The sequence below is a fragment of the Drosophila santomea genome, chromosome 2R, assembly GCF_016746245.2.
Source record: "Drosophila santomea strain STO CAGO 1482 chromosome 2R, Prin_Dsan_1.1, whole genome shotgun sequence".
NCBI classification, from domain to species: Eukaryota; Metazoa; Arthropoda; class Insecta; order Diptera; family Drosophilidae; genus Drosophila; species Drosophila santomea.
This window is the reverse complement of record NC_053017.2, coordinates 17,431,363-17,453,483: the sequence shown is the minus strand read 5'-3', so window position 1 is coordinate 17,453,483 and position 22,121 is coordinate 17,431,363. Positions and strand designations below refer to the sequence as shown.

At 45.4% G+C, this 22,121-nt stretch overlaps 8 protein-coding genes and 1 pseudogene across 13 annotated transcripts; 5 read left to right on the top strand and 4 right to left on the bottom strand.

Annotated features, from left to right (window-relative positions):
* Nucleotides 1-57: 57 nt before the first annotated feature.
* LOC120444585 (nischarin) lies at nt 58-2,989 on the top strand. Of its 3 annotated transcripts, XM_039624346.2 has the most exons (4): nt 58-374; nt 438-671; nt 1,554-2,433; nt 2,493-2,987. In XM_039624346.2, exons 1-4 carry the CDS (start codon nt 159-161, stop codon nt 2,636-2,638), a joined length of 1,476 nt encoding a protein of 491 aa, XP_039480280.1. In that variant the 5' UTR covers nt 58-158; the 3' UTR covers nt 2,639-2,987. The 3 variants fall into 3 exon arrangements, with proteins under 3 accessions (XP_039480280.1, XP_039480281.1, XP_039480282.1); XM_039624347.2 differs by lacking the exons at nt 58-374; nt 438-671 and adding an exon at nt 707-788 and having other exon boundaries at nt 2,493-2,989; XM_039624348.2 differs by lacking the exons at nt 58-374; nt 438-671 and adding an exon at nt 1,276-1,299 and having other exon boundaries at nt 2,493-2,988.
* Nucleotides 2,990-3,152: 163 nt separating this feature from the next.
* On the top strand, nt 3,153-4,958 carry LOC120444584 (annotated as a pseudogene).
* Nucleotides 4,959-5,112: 154 nt separating this feature from the next.
* Nucleotides 5,113-12,285, bottom strand: LOC120444582. The gene is made up of 7 exons (XM_039624343.1): nt 11,266-12,285; nt 10,910-11,214; nt 10,327-10,851; nt 10,181-10,271; nt 8,820-9,643; nt 8,391-8,758; nt 5,113-6,373 (listed from the first exon to the last, which is right to left on the bottom strand). Exons 1-7 carry the CDS (start codon nt 12,146-12,148, stop codon nt 5,524-5,526), a joined length of 3,846 nt encoding a protein of 1,281 aa, XP_039480277.1. The 5' UTR covers nt 12,149-12,285; the 3' UTR covers nt 5,113-5,523.
* On the top strand, nt 6,383-8,366 carry LOC120444583. Its single transcript, XM_039624344.2, has one exon. It carries the CDS (start codon nt 6,573-6,575, stop codon nt 8,364-8,366), a length of 1,794 nt encoding a protein of 597 aa, XP_039480278.1. The 5' UTR covers nt 6,383-6,572.
* A 382-nt stretch (nt 12,286-12,667) lies between the features above and the next one.
* Nucleotides 12,668-14,243, bottom strand: LOC120446398 (lipase 3). The gene is made up of 2 exons (XM_039627333.2): nt 14,089-14,243; nt 12,668-14,016 (listed from the first exon to the last, which is right to left on the bottom strand). Exons 1-2 carry the CDS (start codon nt 14,179-14,181, stop codon nt 12,913-12,915), a joined length of 1,197 nt encoding a protein of 398 aa, XP_039483267.1. The 5' UTR covers nt 14,182-14,243; the 3' UTR covers nt 12,668-12,912.
* Nucleotides 14,244-14,807: 564 nt separating this feature from the next.
* LOC120446467 (probable splicing factor, arginine/serine-rich 7) lies at nt 14,808-15,670 on the top strand. The gene is made up of 2 exons (XM_039627469.2): nt 14,808-15,477; nt 15,541-15,670. The coding sequence occupies exons 1-2, from the start codon at nt 14,893-14,895 to the stop codon at nt 15,619-15,621; spliced, it is 666 nt and encodes a 221-aa protein (XP_039483403.1). The 5' UTR covers nt 14,808-14,892; the 3' UTR covers nt 15,622-15,670.
* On the bottom strand, nt 15,622-16,241 carry LOC120446468 (39S ribosomal protein L41, mitochondrial). Its single transcript, XM_039627470.1, has one exon. The coding sequence runs from the start codon at nt 16,161-16,163 to the stop codon at nt 15,663-15,665; it is 501 nt and encodes a 166-aa protein (XP_039483404.1). The 5' UTR covers nt 16,164-16,241; the 3' UTR covers nt 15,622-15,662.
* A 231-nt stretch (nt 16,242-16,472) lies between these two features.
* On the top strand, nt 16,473-21,992 carry LOC120446927 (angiogenic factor with G patch and FHA domains 1). Of its 4 annotated transcripts, none has more exons than XM_039628176.2 (9): nt 16,478-16,752; nt 16,812-16,935; nt 19,519-19,655; nt 19,818-19,913; nt 19,989-20,070; nt 20,593-21,078; nt 21,146-21,263; nt 21,334-21,439; nt 21,497-21,992. In XM_039628176.2, exons 1-9 carry the CDS (start codon nt 16,561-16,563, stop codon nt 21,656-21,658), a joined length of 1,503 nt encoding a protein of 500 aa, XP_039484110.1. In that variant the 5' UTR covers nt 16,478-16,560; the 3' UTR covers nt 21,659-21,992. The 4 variants fall into 4 exon arrangements, with proteins under 4 accessions (XP_039484111.1, XP_039484112.1, XP_039484110.1 ...); XM_039628175.2 differs by lacking the exon at nt 19,989-20,070 and adding an exon at nt 20,134-20,521 and having other exon boundaries at nt 16,480-16,752; XM_039628178.2 differs by lacking the exons at nt 20,593-21,078; nt 21,146-21,263; nt 21,334-21,439; nt 21,497-21,992 and adding an exon at nt 20,134-20,268 and having other exon boundaries at nt 16,474-16,752.
* On the bottom strand, nt 16,934-18,437 carry LOC120446928 (hexokinase type 2). Its single transcript, XM_039628179.2, has one exon. The coding sequence runs from the start codon at nt 18,365-18,367 to the stop codon at nt 17,003-17,005; it is 1,365 nt and encodes a 454-aa protein (XP_039484113.1). The 5' UTR covers nt 18,368-18,437; the 3' UTR covers nt 16,934-17,002.
* Nucleotides 21,993-22,121: the final 129 nt, after the last annotated feature.

Genomic DNA, 22,121 nt, shown 5'->3' with positions numbered 1-22,121 from the left:
CCATTTTAGCTTTTTTGTTCGAATTTGGCTATTTTCTCCGTTAGCTCTGACAGCACTGCTGGCAAAACTGGCTGATTGGACAATGTTTATTAAATGATTACTTGCTGGATGCGGATCCAGATGTTCGACAAAATCTCAGGGAAGCGGAAAGGACAGCGATGGCTTGCTATTACCGCCAGCACGAGGACACCACGGTGACGGTGCCAAAGTTCACAAACGAGAGCTCCAGCGGCGGAGTGACCTACTACGACATCAAGGTGCGAGTGGGCAAGGTGGAGTGGCTGGTGGAGCGCCGCTATCGCGACTTTGCCAATCTTCACGAGAAGCTGGTTGGCGAGATTGCCATCAGTAAGAAGTTGCTGCCCCCGAAAAAGGTACGCCCACCAAAGATTTATTACAGCATATACTGTACAATGTAAATAATTACGTATTTTCAGCTGGTCGGGAATAAGCAGCCCTCTTTTTTGGAGCAGCGTCGTGAACAATTGGAAACGTATCTCCAGGAGCTTCTCATCTACTTCCGGACAGAGCTGCCGCGGGCTCTGGCCGAGTTTCTAGACTTTAACAAGTATGACATTATTTATCTCTTACAAGATCTTGCCAAGCTGTTCAACGAAAGCGGGGATGCCCTGCTCAGCTCCAAGAAGGAATACAACCTTTCAGCCCTAGAGGTAAGTTTATCTTAGCTTTTCTTGTTAAGCTTAAGTTTACACAGAAAAATGTCAAAATTATTAGTATTCGATTTTATCCAAACCATCCATTTACAGCTTAGAGATAACTTTAAAAACGTAGTCAAAGCTAGAAATATTAGTTACTCCGTGGGTACACTCCACAGACATCACACCAATTTCTCTACAGAGCTGGAAAAGACCATAAATTCGGAGATTAATTTTAATAAAATCAGTAACCTAATAAAGTTTGTCCGACAACATAGTCAGTGGTACCGAGATAATGACTGTATTAATCGCCACTATTTTAACTACATATTGCTGGATCCTCGAGTTACAAATAATCTAAGAGAACGGGCTAGTCGTCTTCACCTAATGGATGTTTGGTATACCTTTCTAAGAGCCATATTCTATGTAGGCAAAGGCAAGGCCGCCCGCCCCTATGTTCACTTAAAAAATGCCCAGAAACTGGTAGATGAAGCCAACAGCCTTACATTAGTAAAGGACCCCAAACTGGCCTTAATAGTGTCCATATGGAAGGCTAATCGTGGGGTCTTACTAACACGCGCTTTTCAGGGAATCTCGTCACAAGATGCGCAAACTCGTGAGGCATCCATCATAGATGCTCTCGGTATGAATCATTTGACTAACCGCCGATTGGGTTTTTACTGTGGTCGAGCTCGAAGTTTATCGAATAAGGAGAGAAAGTATCTGGGAATAGCTTTACTTTACAAATTGATGATGAAGTTTCTGGCAACAGAAGAGAAAGAAATTTTTCCTCTAAAGAACACTAAGGCTGCAATGGCAGCTTAAACAATATTAAATATACTTGTTAATAGAATATTTATTCTCACATTGTTTTTTATTTGTTCCCGTTTCTAACAGGTCTACGCTATTAGTGAGCGGCTAAGTCTTCCCTGCCCACCGAGCCTGGATCGCGGTGGAAAGTACGACTTCTCGCACGTGCTGGATTTTTGCACCCAGCTTGTGGCATTGGTGGTCACCCCGGTCAAGGACAATGCTAGCTACGCCCAGGATTACAATACGGTGGATGTGCCAATCGATCGCAGCAATATCATTCCGAACAGACTAAGTTTTAATCTAAATGCCTTTCGCAATCTCAGGACGCTCAAATTTTCGGCCTTGTCCACCGAAAACATTGTGGACATCGAGCTTCTAAAGCCGACTCTCCAGACAATCTGTGTTCATAACACGACCATACAGAACATAAACCAAGTCCTGCTTTGCGACAATCTACACAAGCACTGTGATGTGCCAAGCCTGCTGCCAGAGATTATCCTTGCTTCCACCTCCGGATCCGGTTCCGCCACTTTAAATGGTAGTGCCTTGGTCAGTGCGGATTCGTGGAAAGAGATAACAGAACTAGATCTGACAGGCAATCTGCTAACCCAAATCGATGGCAGTGTAAGAACAGCTCCAAAACTCAAGAGCCTAATCCTTGACCAGAATCGAATACGGACCGTCCAAAATCTGGCCGAACTTCCCCAACTCCAGTTGCTATCGCTATCTGGGAATCTTATAGCAGAGTGTGTGGACTGGCATTTGACGATGGGAAACTTAGTCACTCTGAAGCTAGCTCAAAACAAAATCAAGACTCTGAGTGGTCTGCGAAAACTGCTTTCACTGGTTAACCTGGACCTTAGTTCGAATCAGATCGAGGAGCTTGATGAGGTTAATCATGTTGCCAATCTTCCGCTTCTAGAGACTCTTCGCCTTACTGGAAATCCGCTGGCGGGCAGTGTGGGTGAGTTTTGAAAATGAATATGAATTCAGTTTTGTATACTATATTGTACAAATATGTAGACTATCGCTCTCGCGTCTTAGCTCGATTTCACGAACGTGCGGCTGAAATATCTTTGGACAACGAACCTGGTAATCAGCAGGAGTTAGATACTGCTTTGGTTTTGTCCGCCCTTCTGCAATCAAAGCAACGTCAGCAACAAAAGTGATCCCTTTCACAGAAAGGGTATCGATTCCATATATAGAAAAATCTCCGCAAGAAATTATGGCTACAAAAGTATTTCTTTTTTGGTTTTTTTTTTTTCAACTAAACCTTGTCTACAAATATTTTTTTCTTAAGGTTGTGGACTTTAAACAGTTTAAAGATTTCTTTCGAGAATATTTCCCACGTTAGCCGTAATTTTAATTTATTTAAAGTGTTTTGTAAATTTCAGTATGTTTTGTAAATTTCAATATGTTTTCAGCCAAACTTTAATTGAATATGTTTTATCATTTCTGTCCACCTCGATGTGCAATAATTCAATGCTCACCTACAAAAAAATATGTTAAGTAAATAAAATAAATTATATGTATAACCCGACAAAAAAAGGTTCCTAATTAATTCCTAAATTGGATAACATAGTTAAGAAGCTTCTGATCATTGATAGGGCCAATCAGTCCTGATTATGTATAATTATTTCAATTACTGCCTAACTTATAAGTCTGCTGCAGGGATTACAAGAAACCAATGCTCAGCTAACCACCATGTACAAAGTTCTGGTCTCGCTCCTGTTGCTATCTACTCGTGCCCAGATGGGCACTTCCACTCAAGGAAGTTACAACATTACTTTGCTGAGATCCGTGCTGACAGTCATCCGCGGCAGGGAGCATTGGAAAAATACTCCCATTTTCTTGGGCAGCCATACTAACTCGGATGACCTGAACACGTTGATGATTTGGCTTCAGTATTCGATGGAAGTAACTTGTCATACGGTGGATACATCTACTGCAGCCCATTTCGAAAAACCTCTGGGTCACTTTAACATAATGGCGGATAATTCGGTTAGTTTGTTGTTTTGCCAAAGCTCCCAGGAGCTGATTTGGTTTAATATGGATAAGAGACTTCGTCGATTACGTAGTATTCGCCTAATTGTGATTTTATCCAACAAACGAAGTGAATCCTACAAAGCTATAATGGGCATCTTTAAAAGGCTGTGGCATTTTCAGTTCCTCAAAGTAATTGTTCTGCACAGAGATCGGGTTTACTCATATACTCCTTATCCTGTCATTCGATTCTTTGAGCTTGATCCTAATTTCTATCCGCTCTTTCCACAAAGTACAAACAATTTCCAAGGCTATGTGGTGTCTACCCCTGTGGAAAACGATATTCCGCGAGTGTTTATCGTGCATGATCAGAAAACCGGAGGCAAGCAGATCAGAGGATTTGGATATCGCACATTTGTGGAGTATCTGCATCGTCACAACGCCTCATTACATGCCAGTAATGCCCAACAGGAGCATGCCATCAACAGCAGTGTGAATATGGGACGGATAATGAAGGAGATTGTGGAAGGCCAGCTAGAGATTTCCCTGCATCCGTATGTAGATGTTCCGGAAAGCGAGGGAGATCACAGCTATCCCCTGCTGATAGCTACCAATTGTCTTATTGTTCCGGTCAGGAACGAGATATCGCGCTACATGTATCTCCTATTGCCTCTTAACCAATCGAGCTGGATACTGCTGCTCGGTTCAGTAGTGTACATCAGCGGAGTGCTCTACTACATTCAACCTGGTCTGGAGCACCGCACCTGGGGTCAGCGGATTGGGCTCAACATCCTCGATAGCATCAGTCGAATAATTTATATATGCTCTCCCTTCAGAACTTACAACCCATCCCTGAGGTATTTTATAGTTTCGGTACACCTTAGTATTCTGGGATTTGTGGTCACCAACCTCTACAGCATTATGTTGGGCAGCTTCTTCACCACCTTGGTGGTGGGCGAGCAGGTGGACAGCATGGAGCAGCTTATCCGACAACAGCAAAAGGTACTGGTAAAATATTACGAAGTCAGTACAGTATTAAGGCATGTGGAACCCAATTTGGCGGACGGAGTAGCACAACTTTTGGTGGGCGTCAATGCCAGTGAGCAGGTGTCGGCTCTTCTGGGATTCAACACTACAACAGCAGTACGCCTTCAAGCCCATCTTCAGATTCTCATCCGCATGCCTGGGCTCCCCGATTATCGGCTATCCCATGAGAAGGGACTGCCACCTGCAACCGACACTAAACATATTCATCATGCGGATCCAGGACGCTGGACTCCTGCAGCATTGGAAAGTATCCGATTTCAACGATGCCATGCGCGCTGGTTATGTTCGCCTCCTGGAAAACTTTCTTGGGTTTCATGCGTTGGATGTCGATTCCTTGCGCCTGGGATGGGCAGTTCTCATATGTGGGTGGCTGCTATCCACAGTGATTTTCCTTTGCGAGCGCCGGCGGTTGTGCCACTAATTCACATCATTAATGTTATAATAACCTTATTAGATTCATGGTTACCCAACCTGTCAATAAAAAATTTGTGTGCCCTCCAATTTAATCATAATTTGAACTAATGCCAATTAAAGGAAATTGGGTGACACCATTACCACATTAATACACTTCACTGACAAATAACTTCCAACCCATAACAAATAAAAGACGCAATTAAGGACAAGTAGATATATTTTAAAATTACATTGTATGTATGTCATTTACAATTAATAAGGTTCCAATATTCAAATGAATTGAAAGGTATTACAGATATTTTAGATATAAAGATACAAATCCCATCGTACAGGATTGATTACGCCGGCCTAAATAGATCTGTTGAAAATAGATAAGACCAGCATAATAATCCCTCGTGCAACTGAGATTTCGTTCAAGATGTTTCATTAATGTTAACAGGGCCTAATATGCATTTCTTAAATAGGTGCTATACAATTTATTTGCCTTCGTATTGTATGGTGATAAAGAATCCGGGATATGGCCAATGTGCGCTGAATATGAATAATCTAACTAATAGTTCTGCCAGTGAAGAGTATAGTCGCGTGATTTGAGCTTTCCGTGAGGCTTGTATCATTGCGGATGGTGATGGTGCTGGGCGTGATAGTGCTGTTGCTCGGCGGCGGCCACTGCATCGAACATGGGCGTATGCACCTCGCCCAGGAACTGGGGCGTGGGTGGAGCATTTGGCTCAGAGAGCTCTCCAATCAGTGGCATGTCGATATCTGTGGCTAAAGAGCTTTGGCCGTAGTTGCTTAATCCGTAGGGCTGTTGCTGTTGGTGCTGTTGCACTACCGAAACTTGAGCATAATCTGGGGTGGGCTGTACCTGCTGCCGGGGATCCAGCATAACTGGGGCCGCTTCCATTTCTCCAAACTGTATTGGACCGGTCTGCTGCACTGGCATGCTCTGATGAACAGGCATGTTCTGCACGGGCTCATGCTCAACCGGCGCCGATAAGTATTCCTGTTGAAGTTCCCTTTGTGGTTCATCCGCCTGTTCCTGCATCTGTTGCTGGTGTCCCACATGCTGATGGTGTTGCTGCAAATGATGATCCTCCTGCGGCGGCAACATGTCTGAGCTCTGGTCCGCGACATCATCAGCAGTCTCGCTGATGTCCGCTCCCTCGCCCGAGGTCTCTCCATCGCGACGAACCAGACCCAACATGTCCAGCATATTACGCTTGACGGCATTCTCGCTTGCCGCCTCCAAACTCGGGTAGCACGTGCTAAGTCCACAATTAGCCAAGTGCTGAGCCATCTTGTTGCCATTGCTGGTGGCAAAGCCGCAGATGCAGTGCATCTCCTGTGGCATATTCACCTCCATGGCGTCCACAAAGTTGCCATTACAATCCACGCCATGACGGAATTGGGCTCGCTCGCAACATGTCTGATAATTGCACTTAACGCAGTGTAGCCAAGCCCTAAAAATGAGAAAAGATTTGATAAAAAAAAGTGGTTAAATAGGTGCGTAAAGCACCAAAGACTTATAGTACAAATAATTGCCTTACACATTCTAATGAGTTTCCCCCATGAGATCAATCAGCCACTATTAAACCAATTAGCTGCTGGCTTATAAACCCAAACCTGGTGTCCTAGCCCGTCACAATTGAATCAACCATCATGTGCAACGTGTTAACCATTCTGGTGTTTATTTTATCACTGCCGCTGACAGGCGCCTCATACAATATGACATTGTTGAAATCCATTCTAAGTCTCATCTCTACCAGGGAGCCATGGATAAATACGCCAATTTTTGTTGGACACCATACGCAAAGAGGCGATTTCAACGACTTGATTATTTGGCTGCATCAAACAATGGGAGTTACGAGCTTGACAGTGAATTCATTTCTTCAACCCGAAAATCTAAGACCCCTTGGTCACTTTAAAGTCACTAGATACAATGCCATTGCTTTGTTCTTTTGTCATGATAGACAGGATATTTTATGGTTGACTCTGGATGCACATCTACGAAAACTCCATCGCATTCGTTTGATCATCATTCTGCGTTCTCAAAGAAGTGGGTCGCAGAGGGCTATTAAAGCAATATTCAACACTTTGTGGCAATATCAATTCCTCAATGTTCTTGTCCTGCATAGGGATCAGCTTTATTCCTACACTCCGTATCCGACATTGCGCTTTTTTAAGCTTGATAATCATTCGGAAACGCTATTTCCACCTGCAGCAAGGAATTTCCAGGGATATGTGTTATCCACTCCGGCGGAAAACGATATTCCAAGAGTGTTTCATGTGCGTGATCCATCTACGAAGCGCAAAAAGGTGCTGGGATACGCATATCGCACATTTGTGGAATATTTGGATCACTATAATGCCTCGCTTCGTTTGACAAATCCTGATGAGAATCTAGACCCAACAACTAGTGTAAATATGAACCGCATTTTGCAGTTGATAATAGACGGTCAATTGGAAATCTCTTTGCACCCATACGTTTTTACACCTCCAACGGCAGCCAAGAGTTACCCTCTGCTAATATATCCAAACTGCTTGATTGTGCCTATGAGAAATGAGATTCCTAGGCATATGTATCTATTGCGACCATTCCAATTGTACAGCTGGTACATTTTGTTATTTGCACTTATCTACATCACTGGAATTCTCTATTGGATAAGTCCGAAGCTAGATAAAATTACATGGGCGCAACGCTTGGGATTGAATTTTCTAGATGCCATAAGCAAGATACTTTTTATCAGCTCGCCGACAACAATTTACGGACCAACATGGCGCCACATCATCATTTTCCTACAACTTTCTGTCCTGGGATTCATCTCCACAAACTGGTACAACATTGAGTTGGACAGCTTCTTCACAACCATAGTAGTGGGCGAGCAAGTCAATAGCATGGATCAGCTTGTGCATCAGCAGCAAAAGGTGCTCGTCAAGGAGTATGAATTCAACACATTGCTGCGCCATGTTGAACCGCGATTAGTGGATAAAGTATCTCGGCTTTTGGTGGCCGTAAATGCCAGTGAACAGGTGTCCGCTTTGCTGAGTTTTAATCGCAGCTTTGCGTACCCTTTTACAGAGGAACGTTGGCAATTTTTTGCCATGCAACAGCAATATGCCTTTAAGCCGATTTTTCGCTTCTCATCCGCTTGCTTGGGATCGCCACATATTGGTTATCCAATGCGCGCTGACAGCCACTTGGAGCCATCTCTCAACTACTTCATATTGAGGATTCAGGAAACTGGACTGCTAAATCACTGGCTAGTTTCCGACTTCAACGATGCCATGCGCGCTGGATACGTTAGGTTTCTAGATAATGTCCTGGGCTATCAAGATATCGATGTGGATACTTTGAGACTGGGCTGGTGTATCTTGGGAATTGGTTGGATGCTGTCTGCTTTGGTTTTCTCTTGTGAATATTGGCACCTTTATCTATGGCGTGTTACTGCTTAAATAAATAAATATTTTTTAACTTACGTGTAATGGGTCTCCTCGCTCGCGAAATCGGTGTTGCACTCGGCACAGGTTTTACCCTCCAGGAAAGCAAAGAATACTGGCCGCTTGTAGGTGGAGAACGGCGGCTGCTCGCGGTGATGGGTGCGAATCTTAGGCGGTGGTATCAACATCGAGTTGTTGAGCAAGAGACGCACCGGCCTATTGGTTTTAATCATGCTGACATGGTGCTGCACTGCGTGCTGTTTCAGATCCCCCTTCTCGAGGAAGGAAAGCGAGCATTTCTGGCAGCGCAGCGAGGGATCCCGCTTGTTGATGTGCTCATTCAAATGCAAAAAGTAATGTTCGATGCGCAACTGGTTAACAACGCCACGTTTAGAGAAGTAGAAAATCTAAAAAGAGGCATTTTTTTAGAAAACTACAGAAGATTACTTCTTGATGAAAGCTACTTACATCCAAGCAATAGGGGCACTGCAAAAAGTTCTGATGCTTGTGGTCGTCATAGAAGTGCCTGACCAAATCGCGGTGCGAGGATGATCGATAGCCGCAGGAGTGACACCAATATGGTAGTTCCAGGGTGCTGTGGGCCTTCTGCAAATGAGCTGTCAATAGATGCAGGGAATTGTGACGCTGCTGGCATATAAGGCAGTAGTACGAGGGTGAGCCCTCAGTCTTCGTCTCAGTTGGATGCATTATCTGGTTGTGTTTGGCCAAAACCGACTCGGTTGGATGCTTCTCCAAGCAGAAAAGGCACTGGAACTGGTGCTCTTTTCCCTCCGGCGAAATATGCGATACTAAGTGAGTCTGGAGTTTCTCGTTGGAATCAAAGGAGTCGCCGTTCAGGCAGATTGGACACTCCACGGTCTTGGCCAGTTCGTTGTGTGCAGTTCGGGGTGTGCTATATGGGAAGATCTCGTTGTACTCATCCGTGCCGTCGCTTATTCCGTAGTATAGCTCCTCCAAGCCCCTTAGATCATCCTCTTCCTTCTTAATAACCATTGGAATCTTTTCATCTTTATCTTTCGGTTTTTTAATCAGGCCCTTAGCTCCCAGAGATTTAGACAGCATTTTTGATGCGGAGGTCGTTGCTCTGTCTCCTTTTGGCTGGTTGGTGCTGCCTGGTGGCCGACCTGGACCCTTTTTAACTGGCATCTGCGGTGGTGGAGTGCCTAATGCATTTGGTGGGCGGCCGCGCTTTACTCCAGATGATGATAGATCACGATCTTTTTCCTTCTTTAGAATCTTGTTAGAAACAACGTAGTCGGCATCGTTGATGGCTGAAATCGAAGAAAAATGTATTTACAATAGTTATTAAGTTAAAAGTGAGTTCATTGCAATTACACACTCGAATATAACATAAACATTTTATATTTGTCCATTTTAAGTGAAAACTGGTGGAATGTTCCAGACAATTTAGTTAGTACTTGCTTTTTGCGTTTTATCACTCCAAAAGAAAAAGGAAATCAAATAAAAACAGTTCTTAAATTTCTTGCAAGTTTATTTGGGCTTTCTCTAATGGGTTGGTTTTAAAATAATTTGACACGAGATATGTCAGCAAGTAATGCTTAAATTGTATGTAAGTGAATATATCAATGATACATTTTACCTATAAAGATTATATAAATTCACAATTCACATAACACAATAAGTGGACCTGAGTTTAGCTGTTGGCTTTGATTAACCGAAAATAATTAAACAAAACGGTAACATTTCACTTTGGAGTGAGAAACGCAGGCACTTAACAGATTATCATAACGTATTATTCTATTCACGGCCTAAATAAAAACTGGATAGAAAAGTACGATAGTACTAACGTTTCTTGAGGCGCTTGGGAGCAGCATTGGCCGGAGTCTCCTTGTAGTTGGCCGGCAGAACACTCCAGTCCTTGAACGGATTGGTCGCCACCTAAACGAAAGAACTATTAAGTGCTGATCGCTAATACTTTTTCGGTTCTGCTTACCTGATAAAGACGTTGAGTGATTGTTTCATTGGTTGTTACCCTTGTCTGCTCGGCGATGTGTATTATGATATTGTTGAATGCCTGCAGTGCATATGTGCCAAAGGATTCTCGCCATACCAGCTCGTCAAGGAATTGTTGAATCATCTGGCGCGATAGCAACGATAGCGTGTTCTGGAACATGCGGGGCACAATTCGTCGCAGGTATTCCATTACCGCAGAGTTATTGTGCTTGGCTGTGTTGTCAGTGGCAGCAGCCTGGACTATATTTTTGAATCCCATGCTAAAGAGGGTGATCTTGTCGACAGTCAAGTCTATACAAATGGTGCTGTCCTTGTGCACCCAGCGTGACAGTGGCTCCAGAATGGCCTGGAACCGCTTTTTATAGTTACGATCGCCATCGGTGATTGGCTCTACTGCTCGCAGGCGAATGGATTTCTCCGCGTAGTCATAGACGCCCAAAACTTCAACCTTTACTTGTCGCTGGGAGCCATCTTGGGATGTGGTTCCCAGGGAAATAACGCCCACCTGATTGAAGAGTTGAAAATGTGACTTCACTGTTTTTGTATTATATTCTAATATTTACCTCCACAAACTTGCCGGGGCCGCCCAGCTTCTTGCATTTTTGATGCACTGCCAGGGTGCAAATGGCTCTTAGCCAGGTGTAGATTCCTTTGATGTAAACACTGTCCACCTTAACCCACTGCACCACATTTTGAATACTGGTCTGGCAAGCCCAGTGGTAAATTAACTTTAATAAGAAAGTGGGCGGGTGCTGAGCTCCTTCGAAAATGGAGTTGTTGAATACGGACACGAAGCGATAGGGGCAACATTCGCTGATCCACACATAACCACCAGTGTAGGGGAACTTGGTCACATCCGAATAAATGCCTGAATATAAATACATTAATAAACGAATTTAATCGATCATATTTCTCTTACCCAATTTCAGCTCGTTGTTGCGATGGTTTATGCAGTGCTGCTGAGCGCGTAGAAGTCCCTCCTGGAGCAGCCACTCGCAGAATTTGTTGGGCGTGAGCATTAGGACCAGTTTAACCTTTGAGTCTAGCTTGCTGCGGGTGGCAGCCATGTCTTTGATCTTGAGGAAAGGCTTTGCTAGCACCACCAGAGATGGATATGTCTTGCCCTGCATCTTGTTATCCTTGCCCTCCTTGCCGTCTTTGCTGTCCTTGCTTTCGTCGGTGCTGCCCACCACCAGACCGCCCACTGAATTAACCTCGGCGGGGCGGTAGTTCTTCGGCGGCGACTCGATGTCCGGTTTGGATTCCTTGTATAGTTTTCCACTGCTCTTGGGTACAGGTGAAGAGGATCCACCAGAAGCAGAGGCCGCCGCCTTTTTACTGGATTTAGGAGAGTATGAGGATGATGCATTGGCCGCGGCCACTGCCTTTTTGCCTGCAGACAGGGCCAGTCGCTTGGCCAGCGGCATATCGTCGTCGCCCTCATCGGAGGACTCCAGGTAGGCGATGTTGGATGGCTGTCGTGGTGGGCGGCCACGACCGCGACCAGTGCCACCGCTTGGTGCGGAGGGTGTTGAGGGGCTGTCCAACGGCTTGGGTGGCTTTTTGGGCAGCGTCGCCTCCTTGAGCTCCTGCAGCACCTTGCCCTTGAAAGAGTAGGCCTGGAACACCTGACCGCTGAAGAGCTCCTTGCCCTCGTTGGCGCTAACCGCGCTCTTCAGTGCACCCTTCACCGCATTGTGCTCGTTGGTAATCTTCTCGTAGTACGCCAACTGAGCCGGCGACAGTTCCTCCACCCAGAACTCCATGTCCAGGGAGATTTCACTTCTCGTTACGCGCGTCATCTTGCAGCTAACTTGTTAACCGACCACTGGGCCAGCGAAGGCGTTGTTTTAAAATAATTAAGCGCTAAATCAATTTTTTCTTCGCTCGAATTAGCTTTCTTTGCGTGGATGTACCTGCTTGAGTTTAAACATATCGATGGAAATATCGATAATATCGGCGTGGGTATAGTCGTGACAATCGCATGGTGGTGCACTAAGCAATAGTTTGGTAAAATGTAAACAAAGACAAAATTATTATTTTAGTTAACTAAAAAAATTATGTAAACGCAAACTCATGTGCTGTAAATTGCGATAGTACGAGAAACAAATGGATTTGGAATTGTTAGATGTTATAATTACATTTCAGACGGGCGTGTCAATGTGCTACGGTAGTATCGATGACCACAATGAATTTTGAAGGTGTATCGATGCTTTCCCAAGAGCCTGTAGCCCTGAGAGGTGGCGCGCAATTTAAAGTACGGCGGTATATTACTAAATATTTCATAAGTGTTCACCATTAACAAATAAAATACAGATGTGTAGTTTAGTTAATTAGTTATTATATTAGACTAAAAATAACCTATTGAAGTGAGCAGGTGCAATTGTAATGCAAAAAAGGTTAACATGCTAGGTTCGTATTGCGTTGTTCAGTCACAGTGAAGTTTCACTTTAAATTTATGACCACTTGTATATTATCATCAGCTACCAAAATCCCCGTTTAAGTGGTGACCAATGGAATTTTTTTTATCACAATTGTATGTCGCTTTTTTATTTTCAGCGCATGCTTATGCATTATTTATGTCGTTAATTACCCGATCATAAAGAATTTCTTTAATATTTAGTCCCCACAGAAAGTCGATGTGATTCCACTTCTCCTCCGGCATGCGATATGCGCTCTTCAGGGCACTCGGATTCATGGTATACCTTAGACGATCCACGTCAATCAGACTGGCGAAGTAGTCGTTGTCGCTGTAATAGAGATAGGTGGGCACCTCGATGCCCTCCACATCGTACTCCGGCGGAGTCTTGCTGCTGTACTCCTTCTTGTTGCGCGTCGAGCCGTAGTCGAATTGCCGGAAGTATCCTGAATTATACTCCTGCAGATAGTGGAAGATCTGATTGACCGAACATCCCGCCGGAGTGGTGGCCATAATATCTGGGATCAGGGTTTCGTTGATATACGGCGAGTTCCAGCCGCCCAGAAGGAATAGTGTGTTGGTGCACATGAATTGGGAAATGGCCTGATCGCTGCATACCAGAGACCCGAACAAGTTCATTAGCTGCGTATTTGGCAGGAACTCGGCACTGCCGAACAGCTCGACGAAGGCATTAGGCTGACCAAGCAGAGGTCCACCGACGGTGGCCAATGGACTCTCCATATGCTCCATCCAGGCCACAGGAGCGAGCAAATGAGCAGATCGAATGCGGCTCTTGAAGCGCGGAATCATCGAGTTCAGAACAAAGAAGGAGGTGGTTCCTTGGGAGTGACCCACATAAGTCAGTTGGTCCACATTTGTCCAGTAAAGGACGTAGTCCATCATAGCGGGCAGATCATAGATTCCAATGTCGTGCCACTCAAAGTTCCAGAAGGGCTGCAGCAGCGGCGACTTGCTGGCGTGCTTTTTGGAGTAGGTATTACCTCTGGCATTACCCATCCACACATCGTAGCCCGCTTCAGACAGCAGGTAAGCCAGTCCACTGTGAGGTCCTGCAAGAACCCAATCCGAGGAGGAGCACAACAGACCGTGCATAAGGAACACCACGGGGCGGGGTCCGTCGTTACCAGTGTTCTTCGAGTACGGGATACGGTGCATGGTGAGGATGTAACCATCCGAGGTTTGCACCTGGTGTTCTTCGATTTCGTAACCATGTCCCTTAGCAATGCTCACCTGGAGAGTAGACGAATATCGTGGTTAGTAGAGACTTTCGGTTGACAAAGGTCTTGGCATCCTTAAACTTACTGTTGTCACCGAACTGGCTCGCCCCGCATCCGCAGGCAGGGCATTGGCCAGGCCCAAACTAAATATAACCGCAGCTAACTGTACCACCAACATTTTGTATTCCACAGGTGCAGGTGCTTTGACCGCTGACTTGGCCGCCCGTGCCTTTTATATGCCCCCCAGGAACTTGATAAGGATTCCTAGATTTGGCTGCCTAATTTATGACTGTTTATTTTTGCCCGCAAAATGGATTGATTCGCCAAGACTGATAGATGGTGTGGGAAATTCGCTCCCAGTTAATTTAACGAATGGCTAGCGGTCATCGGCGATAAGGCTTCCTATCATTCCTCAATCTTGATAACTGCTGATTACGTATAATTGATGAGTTTAGCAGCAATTAGTATTTCCTGTTCGGGCATAAGGTAATCCTGATATTACAAGACCTTAAATCAATCTTTAAACTGACATGCTAAATCTGCAATAAATACCAACATTTAAATGATAAATATAAGAAAATTATTAATTAATTTAAAATTATTTATAGTTCTAAGATAACAGTTAAAATTTGAATACAAATAAAAGGATATGAATTTTAATTAAAATGCGCGCCATTTGTCTTTAATTTAAATCAGTCGACAAGTCCAAAAATCGATAGGCATTAAACAAATTGCCGCAATTAGTGTGGCCAGCTGGAATATTCTAGAAACGGTTTAATTTTTTGCGAGGCGATTTTGTATTTTGGGAACCAACGACGCGCCGGCACACCAGGAAAATACCATTAATGAAAATATATATATATAAATAACTGCCCACAAAGGATACATTATGAGGGATCGAGACCGCCGTGACCGAGATCGTGACAGGGAGAGGGATAGAGATCGGGATCGAGACCGAGAAAGGGATAGAGATCGGGACCGCGACCGGCGACACAGGTCCAAGTCGCCCACCAGGAGCAGCCGGCAGATCTCAAAACCGAAGAAGAAAAAGTCCAAGAAGTCGAAAAAGTACTCGAGAAGGAGTCGCAGCAGCAGCCGCAGCACCTCGCGCAGCTCCTCCAGCAGCAGGAGCAGTTCCCGCAGCAGACACAGCAAGAGCCGAAGCAGGGACCACCACAAATCGCGCTCCACTTCGCAAAGGAAAACCAGGGGTCCAAGTTCTGAAAGCAACTCTCGATCCGCAACCACACCCGCAACTGCGCCCGTGAAGGCCATCGATCTGTTGGACACCAAGGTGCAAAAGGCGCTCGAGACCATAGACGAGGACACCTTCAAGCCGGAGTCCTTTTTTAGCTCCAGGGATGCAAAGGAGAGCTCCGAGAAGGTGATCATAGATCTGAACAACGAAACGGTCACAGTCGCCAACAAGCCAGCCATTGCAGTCCGAAACGAAGATGTAATATTCCATCCGAACGTGAGTGGGCTACCTGGTGCTCGAATTGCCATGCTAATAGTATTTGATTTGTAATTTCCACAGTTCCTGGGCGACTCCGATCAAAAGGCCGAGAAGTGGCTGCGCAAGCTCTACAATTACCGCCAGAAGTACATGCAGGAGTAGTTGAGATTAGACTCTGTATTTAAGAAACAATAAACCTATGCCTAGAATATATCGCTGCCCGTCTTTCGAGCGCGTTGCAGGGCTTCCTCCGGAGTCAGTTGCTCATTGACCGAGGGCTCCTTGGCACTGCCGTCGGCCTGCAGTTTGCCCGCCTTGAAATCTTCGATAATCTTCTGCGAGTAGACGGCGTTAAAGAGATCCAAGCTGGTGAATTCCGTCTGGACGACATCCGGCGCCTTGTAGGACACGTATGGCTTTAGTTTACAATTGGTCAAATCGGGCACAATGATGTCCGGAATTTTCTCGGGAATCTCCACATACTGCCCGTCGACAAGTATGCCAGTGTCGCGTACGCCGCGCTTGTGAATGGCTACCGGCGGATTGGCCATCGTTTTCTGGGCTTCTTTTACCACGCGTGTTCCGCGCTTGTTGTATACGTTGAATTTACGGAAATTCCGCTTGCCCTCCAGCACGGATGAAGTACTGATGGTCCTTTGCTGGCACCGAAGTGCAATGGGCACTACTTTAATACAATTATTCATTTCTATTTGGCTTTTCGACGACCAAAATGGTTAAATAACAAATGTGGATGAGGGAACAGCTGTTTGGATGGCTAGAGATGACACAGTTTTCGATAGGCACTTAATCCCAGTTGGAAATTTATTAAAAATCATTTTGTAATTAAAATTTTTTTAATTTTTCTAAAAATTGCGAAAAAAATTATTTATATTTTGGGACGCATTTTATCTCGATAGGAATACAATTTTTATTTCTCAAAAACTGGGCCTTTTTTTCATGTGTACAAACTACCATCTCTTAATTAATCGATAAGTTTTGCCGGCCACCAGTGCTTAAAAACACTGTTAGATGAGATGAAACTCCCCAAATCGGCTTGTGAATCCAATAAAAAGTTGATTGAGATTCGTCGGTTGTTAAACAATGTCGTTACCGGGCGAAGAGGTGGATTTGGCGGACACTGCCGCCAAGTACGACTCTATTGAATTAAAGAGCATGCATGACCTGGAATCCTGCGATCAGCAACAACTGCTGCAGTACGTCGAAAAGCTGCACGGGATTATCCGCAAATACGACACCAAACTGGCGGCATATAAACAAAAGCTCATACACTACGTGAGTCCTTAATTAGGGTTGAACAAAAATGATCCTTATTTTGTGATTTATCTTAAAAGCTAAGCCAGGATGAAAGGATTTCGTGTGACAAAGCCAGCCAAGCCACCGAGTCGGAAATACAAGGATGCCAGGATTCCAATGAAAACGATGAGGATACTGGGAAAAAAGACCAGCCCAACGATTGTGAGTTAAGATTTTGATTTTTATTCCACTGAGTCTTTCTATTAGTGCTACAAATAGTAGTGAGTTCCTATTTTGATTTACTGGCCACCGCGGCCACCAGCGCAGCTCCACGTCCGGATCCGTCCTCCGAGAGCATGATGTCCCACTCCTTGTCCGCTTTCACCAGCTTTTGCAGGGTCTGCCTCATGTAGGCATCAAACTTTGGATGGTATCTGTAGACGGATCCATCCATGCCGACTATCACGCGGCGGTTGGAGGTCCTGTTCACCAGCCCACTTACACCGATGGCTACTAACGTGGCCGCTCGCTTAGCCACGCACTCGCAGATGTATCTCAGCGTCTGGCAGTCCTCCACGGAAGCCTTCTCCAGGCCAAACAGATTCCTCACGATCTTCCTGGTGCTGGCAAACTCTGGGAAGGAGTCGTCCTCGATCTCCGATATGTAGCGCGTCTCGAAAACCTCTTCATTTCTCTGCAGCACGCCGGCAAATTCTGGACGCCGACTGCTCTGTTTGAAGATCAGCTTGCGCTCGAGGGCACGGAGCAGGACAAGGCGCACCAGATTGCCCAAGTACATGCCGGCAGTCATCTTTTCGAACAGCTGCTCCGCACGGTTGATAGACTTTTCGTCCACTTCGCGATCGTATTCGGTGCGCACAAAGTCCAACTGACCACCCTCACCAAAAGCGCCCCACTCAGCATTTACAATCACACTTCGCTTCGATTTTTTGAAGTCTGCGCGCAAAAGGTCCACATTCTCCACATCCTCCACGTAGCAGGCATTGCAGCCAGTGCCCACAATGACGCCCACCCGGCAATCTGCGTTACGATGGGCGCAGGACATTAAGGTGCCTGTAGTATCGTTGAGTATAGCCACCACGGCAATGTCGGCATCTCCGCGCCGCTGAATGGCCTCGTGCAGCATGCGGCCCACATCCTCGCCCTCGACACCAGCACAATCGAAGCCCTTGGTCCAGCGTACCAGGAGGCCCTCCTTGAGGCCTAGCTGCACGCAAGGGAAGGAGAAAGTGAAGCCCAGTGGCAGATATGCGGTCTTCATGTCGTGTTTCTCCACAAATTTGGCCAGACAGCCCGCAATGTGATCGAATAGCTGCACACCGGATCCCACCATCAGGTCCTTTGGCACGGCATAGATCTGAGAATCCACTGTGGCGTCATGGTGACCTTTCAGCGAGACGAGCAGCACCCGGAAGTTGGTACCCCCGAGATCCAGGGCCAGATACTTGCCCATCTCGTCGCCCGTGGGCAGATCCTGCACGTACGTGGGAAAGCACTTGACATTGGCCTGTGGATGTGTGGATCGCTTAAGTCCACGGGCCACTTCCAGGCAAAAGCGGCTGTACACTTCCTGCACCTGATAATCACTTAGCACAAAGGGTTGCATAAGTTCTCGCACCTCCGCGTCCAGCATTTTGCTTGGCTAATCTGTCTGTCTTAGTTGTAAACGCCTCGAACGATGAGTAACGACTAACCAGGCGCCTGGCGAGCCCACGGCGATTTGGAGCTGCCCTGGGTGCCTGATAAGAGCCAGGCGTCGAGATGCAGTGCGCCATACTTGGAAGCAACTGCTGCTGCTGCAATATGGACGCTGCGTAGCAAATTAAAAACGAAAACACACCTACATAAGTAGCTGATTTGCGGATTCCGAATCTAAAACTACAAGTGCGCGACATGCTAATCGCTTGTTGTCTCGGTTGCCGCTTGTCAATTGGTGGCAATAGCTTCAGATTCGGCACCCTACAAATTAATTGTAGATCGACTTTAGCCGACTATTGGAACGAAGGGGGGAATATACCACATTTAACTTTGCAAATAAATCCCCGAAGGACAACGATCGCAAGGCCTACGGAACCCATGACTGATTACTAATTTAAAGAAAATTTTATTGAGAAAAAGGTTTTAATACCTACAAATACGGTGTCTGTATGTTGTATAACTTTTCGTAAAGAGAGTGCAATATTTCCGGAAAAAATGGCCAAGGCCGTATTTCACTTTTCTTTAGCTGCAACACGCCTTCTTAGTTATCGATGAGATAAGGCCATTTCAAGGACCGCATCTTACAAGCTCAACCCACCCACTTCCCTATCTATTGAGGAGTATTAGCGGGGTCCTAGGTCGAGTACGTCAAACATTCCATGCCATTCCAATGGCCGAGATAAGCACTGAAGTGTCGCATGGGCTAACGCCACTGCCCCTGACAAAATCCGAACAGCCCTTGACACTACTGCTAATAGAATTAAAATGATTGCGCAAAACGCAAGGGTTTACAATAGTTATACTTCTTATACTAACACTTTAATCGCTACTATTTAGTTGTACTATATACAAATAACTATAAACATTAATTTGTGACTATAAAGATAATTACTGAACATTTCCGACTATTTTTAAAGGTTAAATAAGGAAATGAAACCGTGTGTTGTTTAGAACCGCTGATAACAAGTCTAATTTTCGTGTTTTATTTTTTCAATATAGCTTTAAATATTTATAAGTTTCCAAAACCTTATCAATAACCATCAAGACATCACAAGTCATGTTTGGAACCCATATTTATATTTGCAGTATCGGCGACGGACGCCTTCAGTTTTGTGGACGAAATGAGGCAGGCGGCAAAGCACGCCGAAAACCTGAACAACTTCGTTTACGAGCACACCTCCGGCATGTACTATGATCCAAAGACGGGATACTACTATAACGCGGTAAATAAGCTATAAACAGCGGACGCAATCTTTATGACGTCCCGTCCTATTCCGCGATGCAGTGACTGCACCGCGATGACTTTCAGAGGTTATCGTGCTTGCAAACCTACATCAATGGCTCGGATTGTTGTTAATCTACACCTGCTTTTCTTTTCCTCGCAGGAGTACGGGTTATACTACGATGGTAACACCGGCTGCTACTACAGCTATGATCACGCCAAAGACTCGTACGAGTTCCACTCGCAGGCCCAGGTGCAGGTGAGTGGGTGTAGTCGCGGATTCCAGTGCCACACGACCACATTAACCACTGTTCTTCTCCTCCTCGCTGCGCAGCCATTGAGCGACTGCGCTTGTAGTAGTCTTTTGGCTGGGTTTCACAAACTCAGCATAGACCGAATGCGTAGCAATGCATTAGGTAAGCGTCAAGGTCCAGAATGTGCGATAAAAACGCGGATTTCTTTTCTTCACTCGGTTGCAGGCGAACGAGGCGGCCAAACCAGAATCGGACGACGACGATCTGGAGGTGCAGTTTGATGAGCTGGGAGGCGTCATTACGGACCACGAAACGCTGAAGAAGATTAAAGCCGAAAAGCAAAAGGCCAAAGATCAAGCTGAAAAATCCAAGCGAAAGGCGAAGAAAAAGAAGAGTAAGAAGCACAGTAAGAAGAAATCCAAGAAGGAGCACCGTCACAAGTCCAAGAAGCGTCATAGGCACTCGGATGATGAGCGGATCAATGACGCCGAGGAGGGCGAGCTGTCTCAAAGCAGCGACTCCAGTTCCGACTCCAGCAACGAAGAAAGCAGCAGCAACAGCAACACGGAGGACAGCAGTGTTCCAGTTTTCAAGGCTGCCGGTCGCTTTCAAGGTGTTTAAGATTTCCGCGTTTTTATCGCGCTATTCGTTGTTTGTTTAACTAACGCTTTTTCATTTGCGTAGACATTGCCAAGAAGTATCCACCTTCCCTGCGTATCATTGTCCAGGAGACTAATGTAGAGTCGCTGAAAGTGGGAAGCCTGCATCTTATCACATACAAAGGTGGATCGCTTGGACGGGAGGGCGCCCACGATGTCATCATTCCGGACGTGAACGTGAGCAAGTGCCATTTAAAGTTTAAATACGAGAACAAGCTGGGAATCTACAAGTGTCTGGATCTCGGCTCCCGCAATGGCACCATTCTCAATGGTTCCCCAATGTCCAGCGAGGCCATGGATCTCGTTCATGGCAGTGTTATCACTCTGGGCCAGACGAGACTCCTGTGTCATGTCCACGAGGGTAACAGTACCTGCGGTCTGTGCGAGCCGGGTCTTTTGATAGAGAATCCTGCGCCGGTAGTAGCCGCAGTTGGCTCATCCACCGCATCTGTATTATCTCACAAGGAGCAGCTGAAAAAACTACAACGCAAATATGGCCTGGAAAATGAAAGTAAGTACAAGACTATCTCTACTTCCTTCGCTTTACTTTACGCTGACAACGTATGATTATCTTTTAGAATTCGTTGATACTGGCGGCAATGGCCAGTCCAACTACAATGATCGGGCCGCAACAAGGCGAGTCCAGGTGGGCAGCAGCACGGATAAAGAAAAGACTGAGGTGGCTTGTGTGAACACGTGAGTACCAGCTTACACATTTGAACTTTTGTTGCTTGACCTTTCCTTTGTTTTGTGCTTTCCTTTCTAGTGAAATCGGTAGCTCCAATAAGGGTTTTAAAATGCTGAGTAAATTGGGCTGGCAAAAGGGCGAAACTCTGGGTAAAACGAATGCCAGTGCTGGACTATTGGCGCCGGTAAGTTTTTTAGTCTTTTGTAGCCAGTCACCATTGCTCATACCAAACCGTTCGCAGATCAATGTGGTGGCCAATGAGGGCACTAGCGGTCTGGGAAACAGTGACCCACTGGTATCCAGCTCCCGGCACGTTGACAAGCGGAAGCTGGCCAACTTGAAGATCACTCAGGCCCGATATCAGCGCGCCAACGATATGTTTGGGCAGTCGGATAGTGATTAGAAAGACATTTTCAATAATGTTGGAAACACATTTAATTAACAATTACTCAAACATATTTATAAGTGTATGTATATATATATATGTATGTATATACACATCGATTCTTTATATGTATATATTAATTCAAAAATCTTGCTATAAGGTTAAGCTATCAGTCAATGAATTAATTTAGCTTCGCTTATAAACAAACTGAATAGGGGAAGGTAATGTTAAATAAATACGACTTCGCACATGTTCGTCTAAACTAATTGCGAGCCTAATGGGCGTACAAACCGATCGTTTAAATTAATTACCGTGTAGCCTAATGTTAATGTTAAATACAAAAGCCTCTTAAGATATGTGGTTTCTCTTGCGATACATGCTGGATAAGATTTGCTGCAATACGTAATGTTGTATGGTTGATAATACTTTGCCTGTATGTTAAGTGTATCGGATAATATGTAGTGTAAGCTTGGTTGGCTTT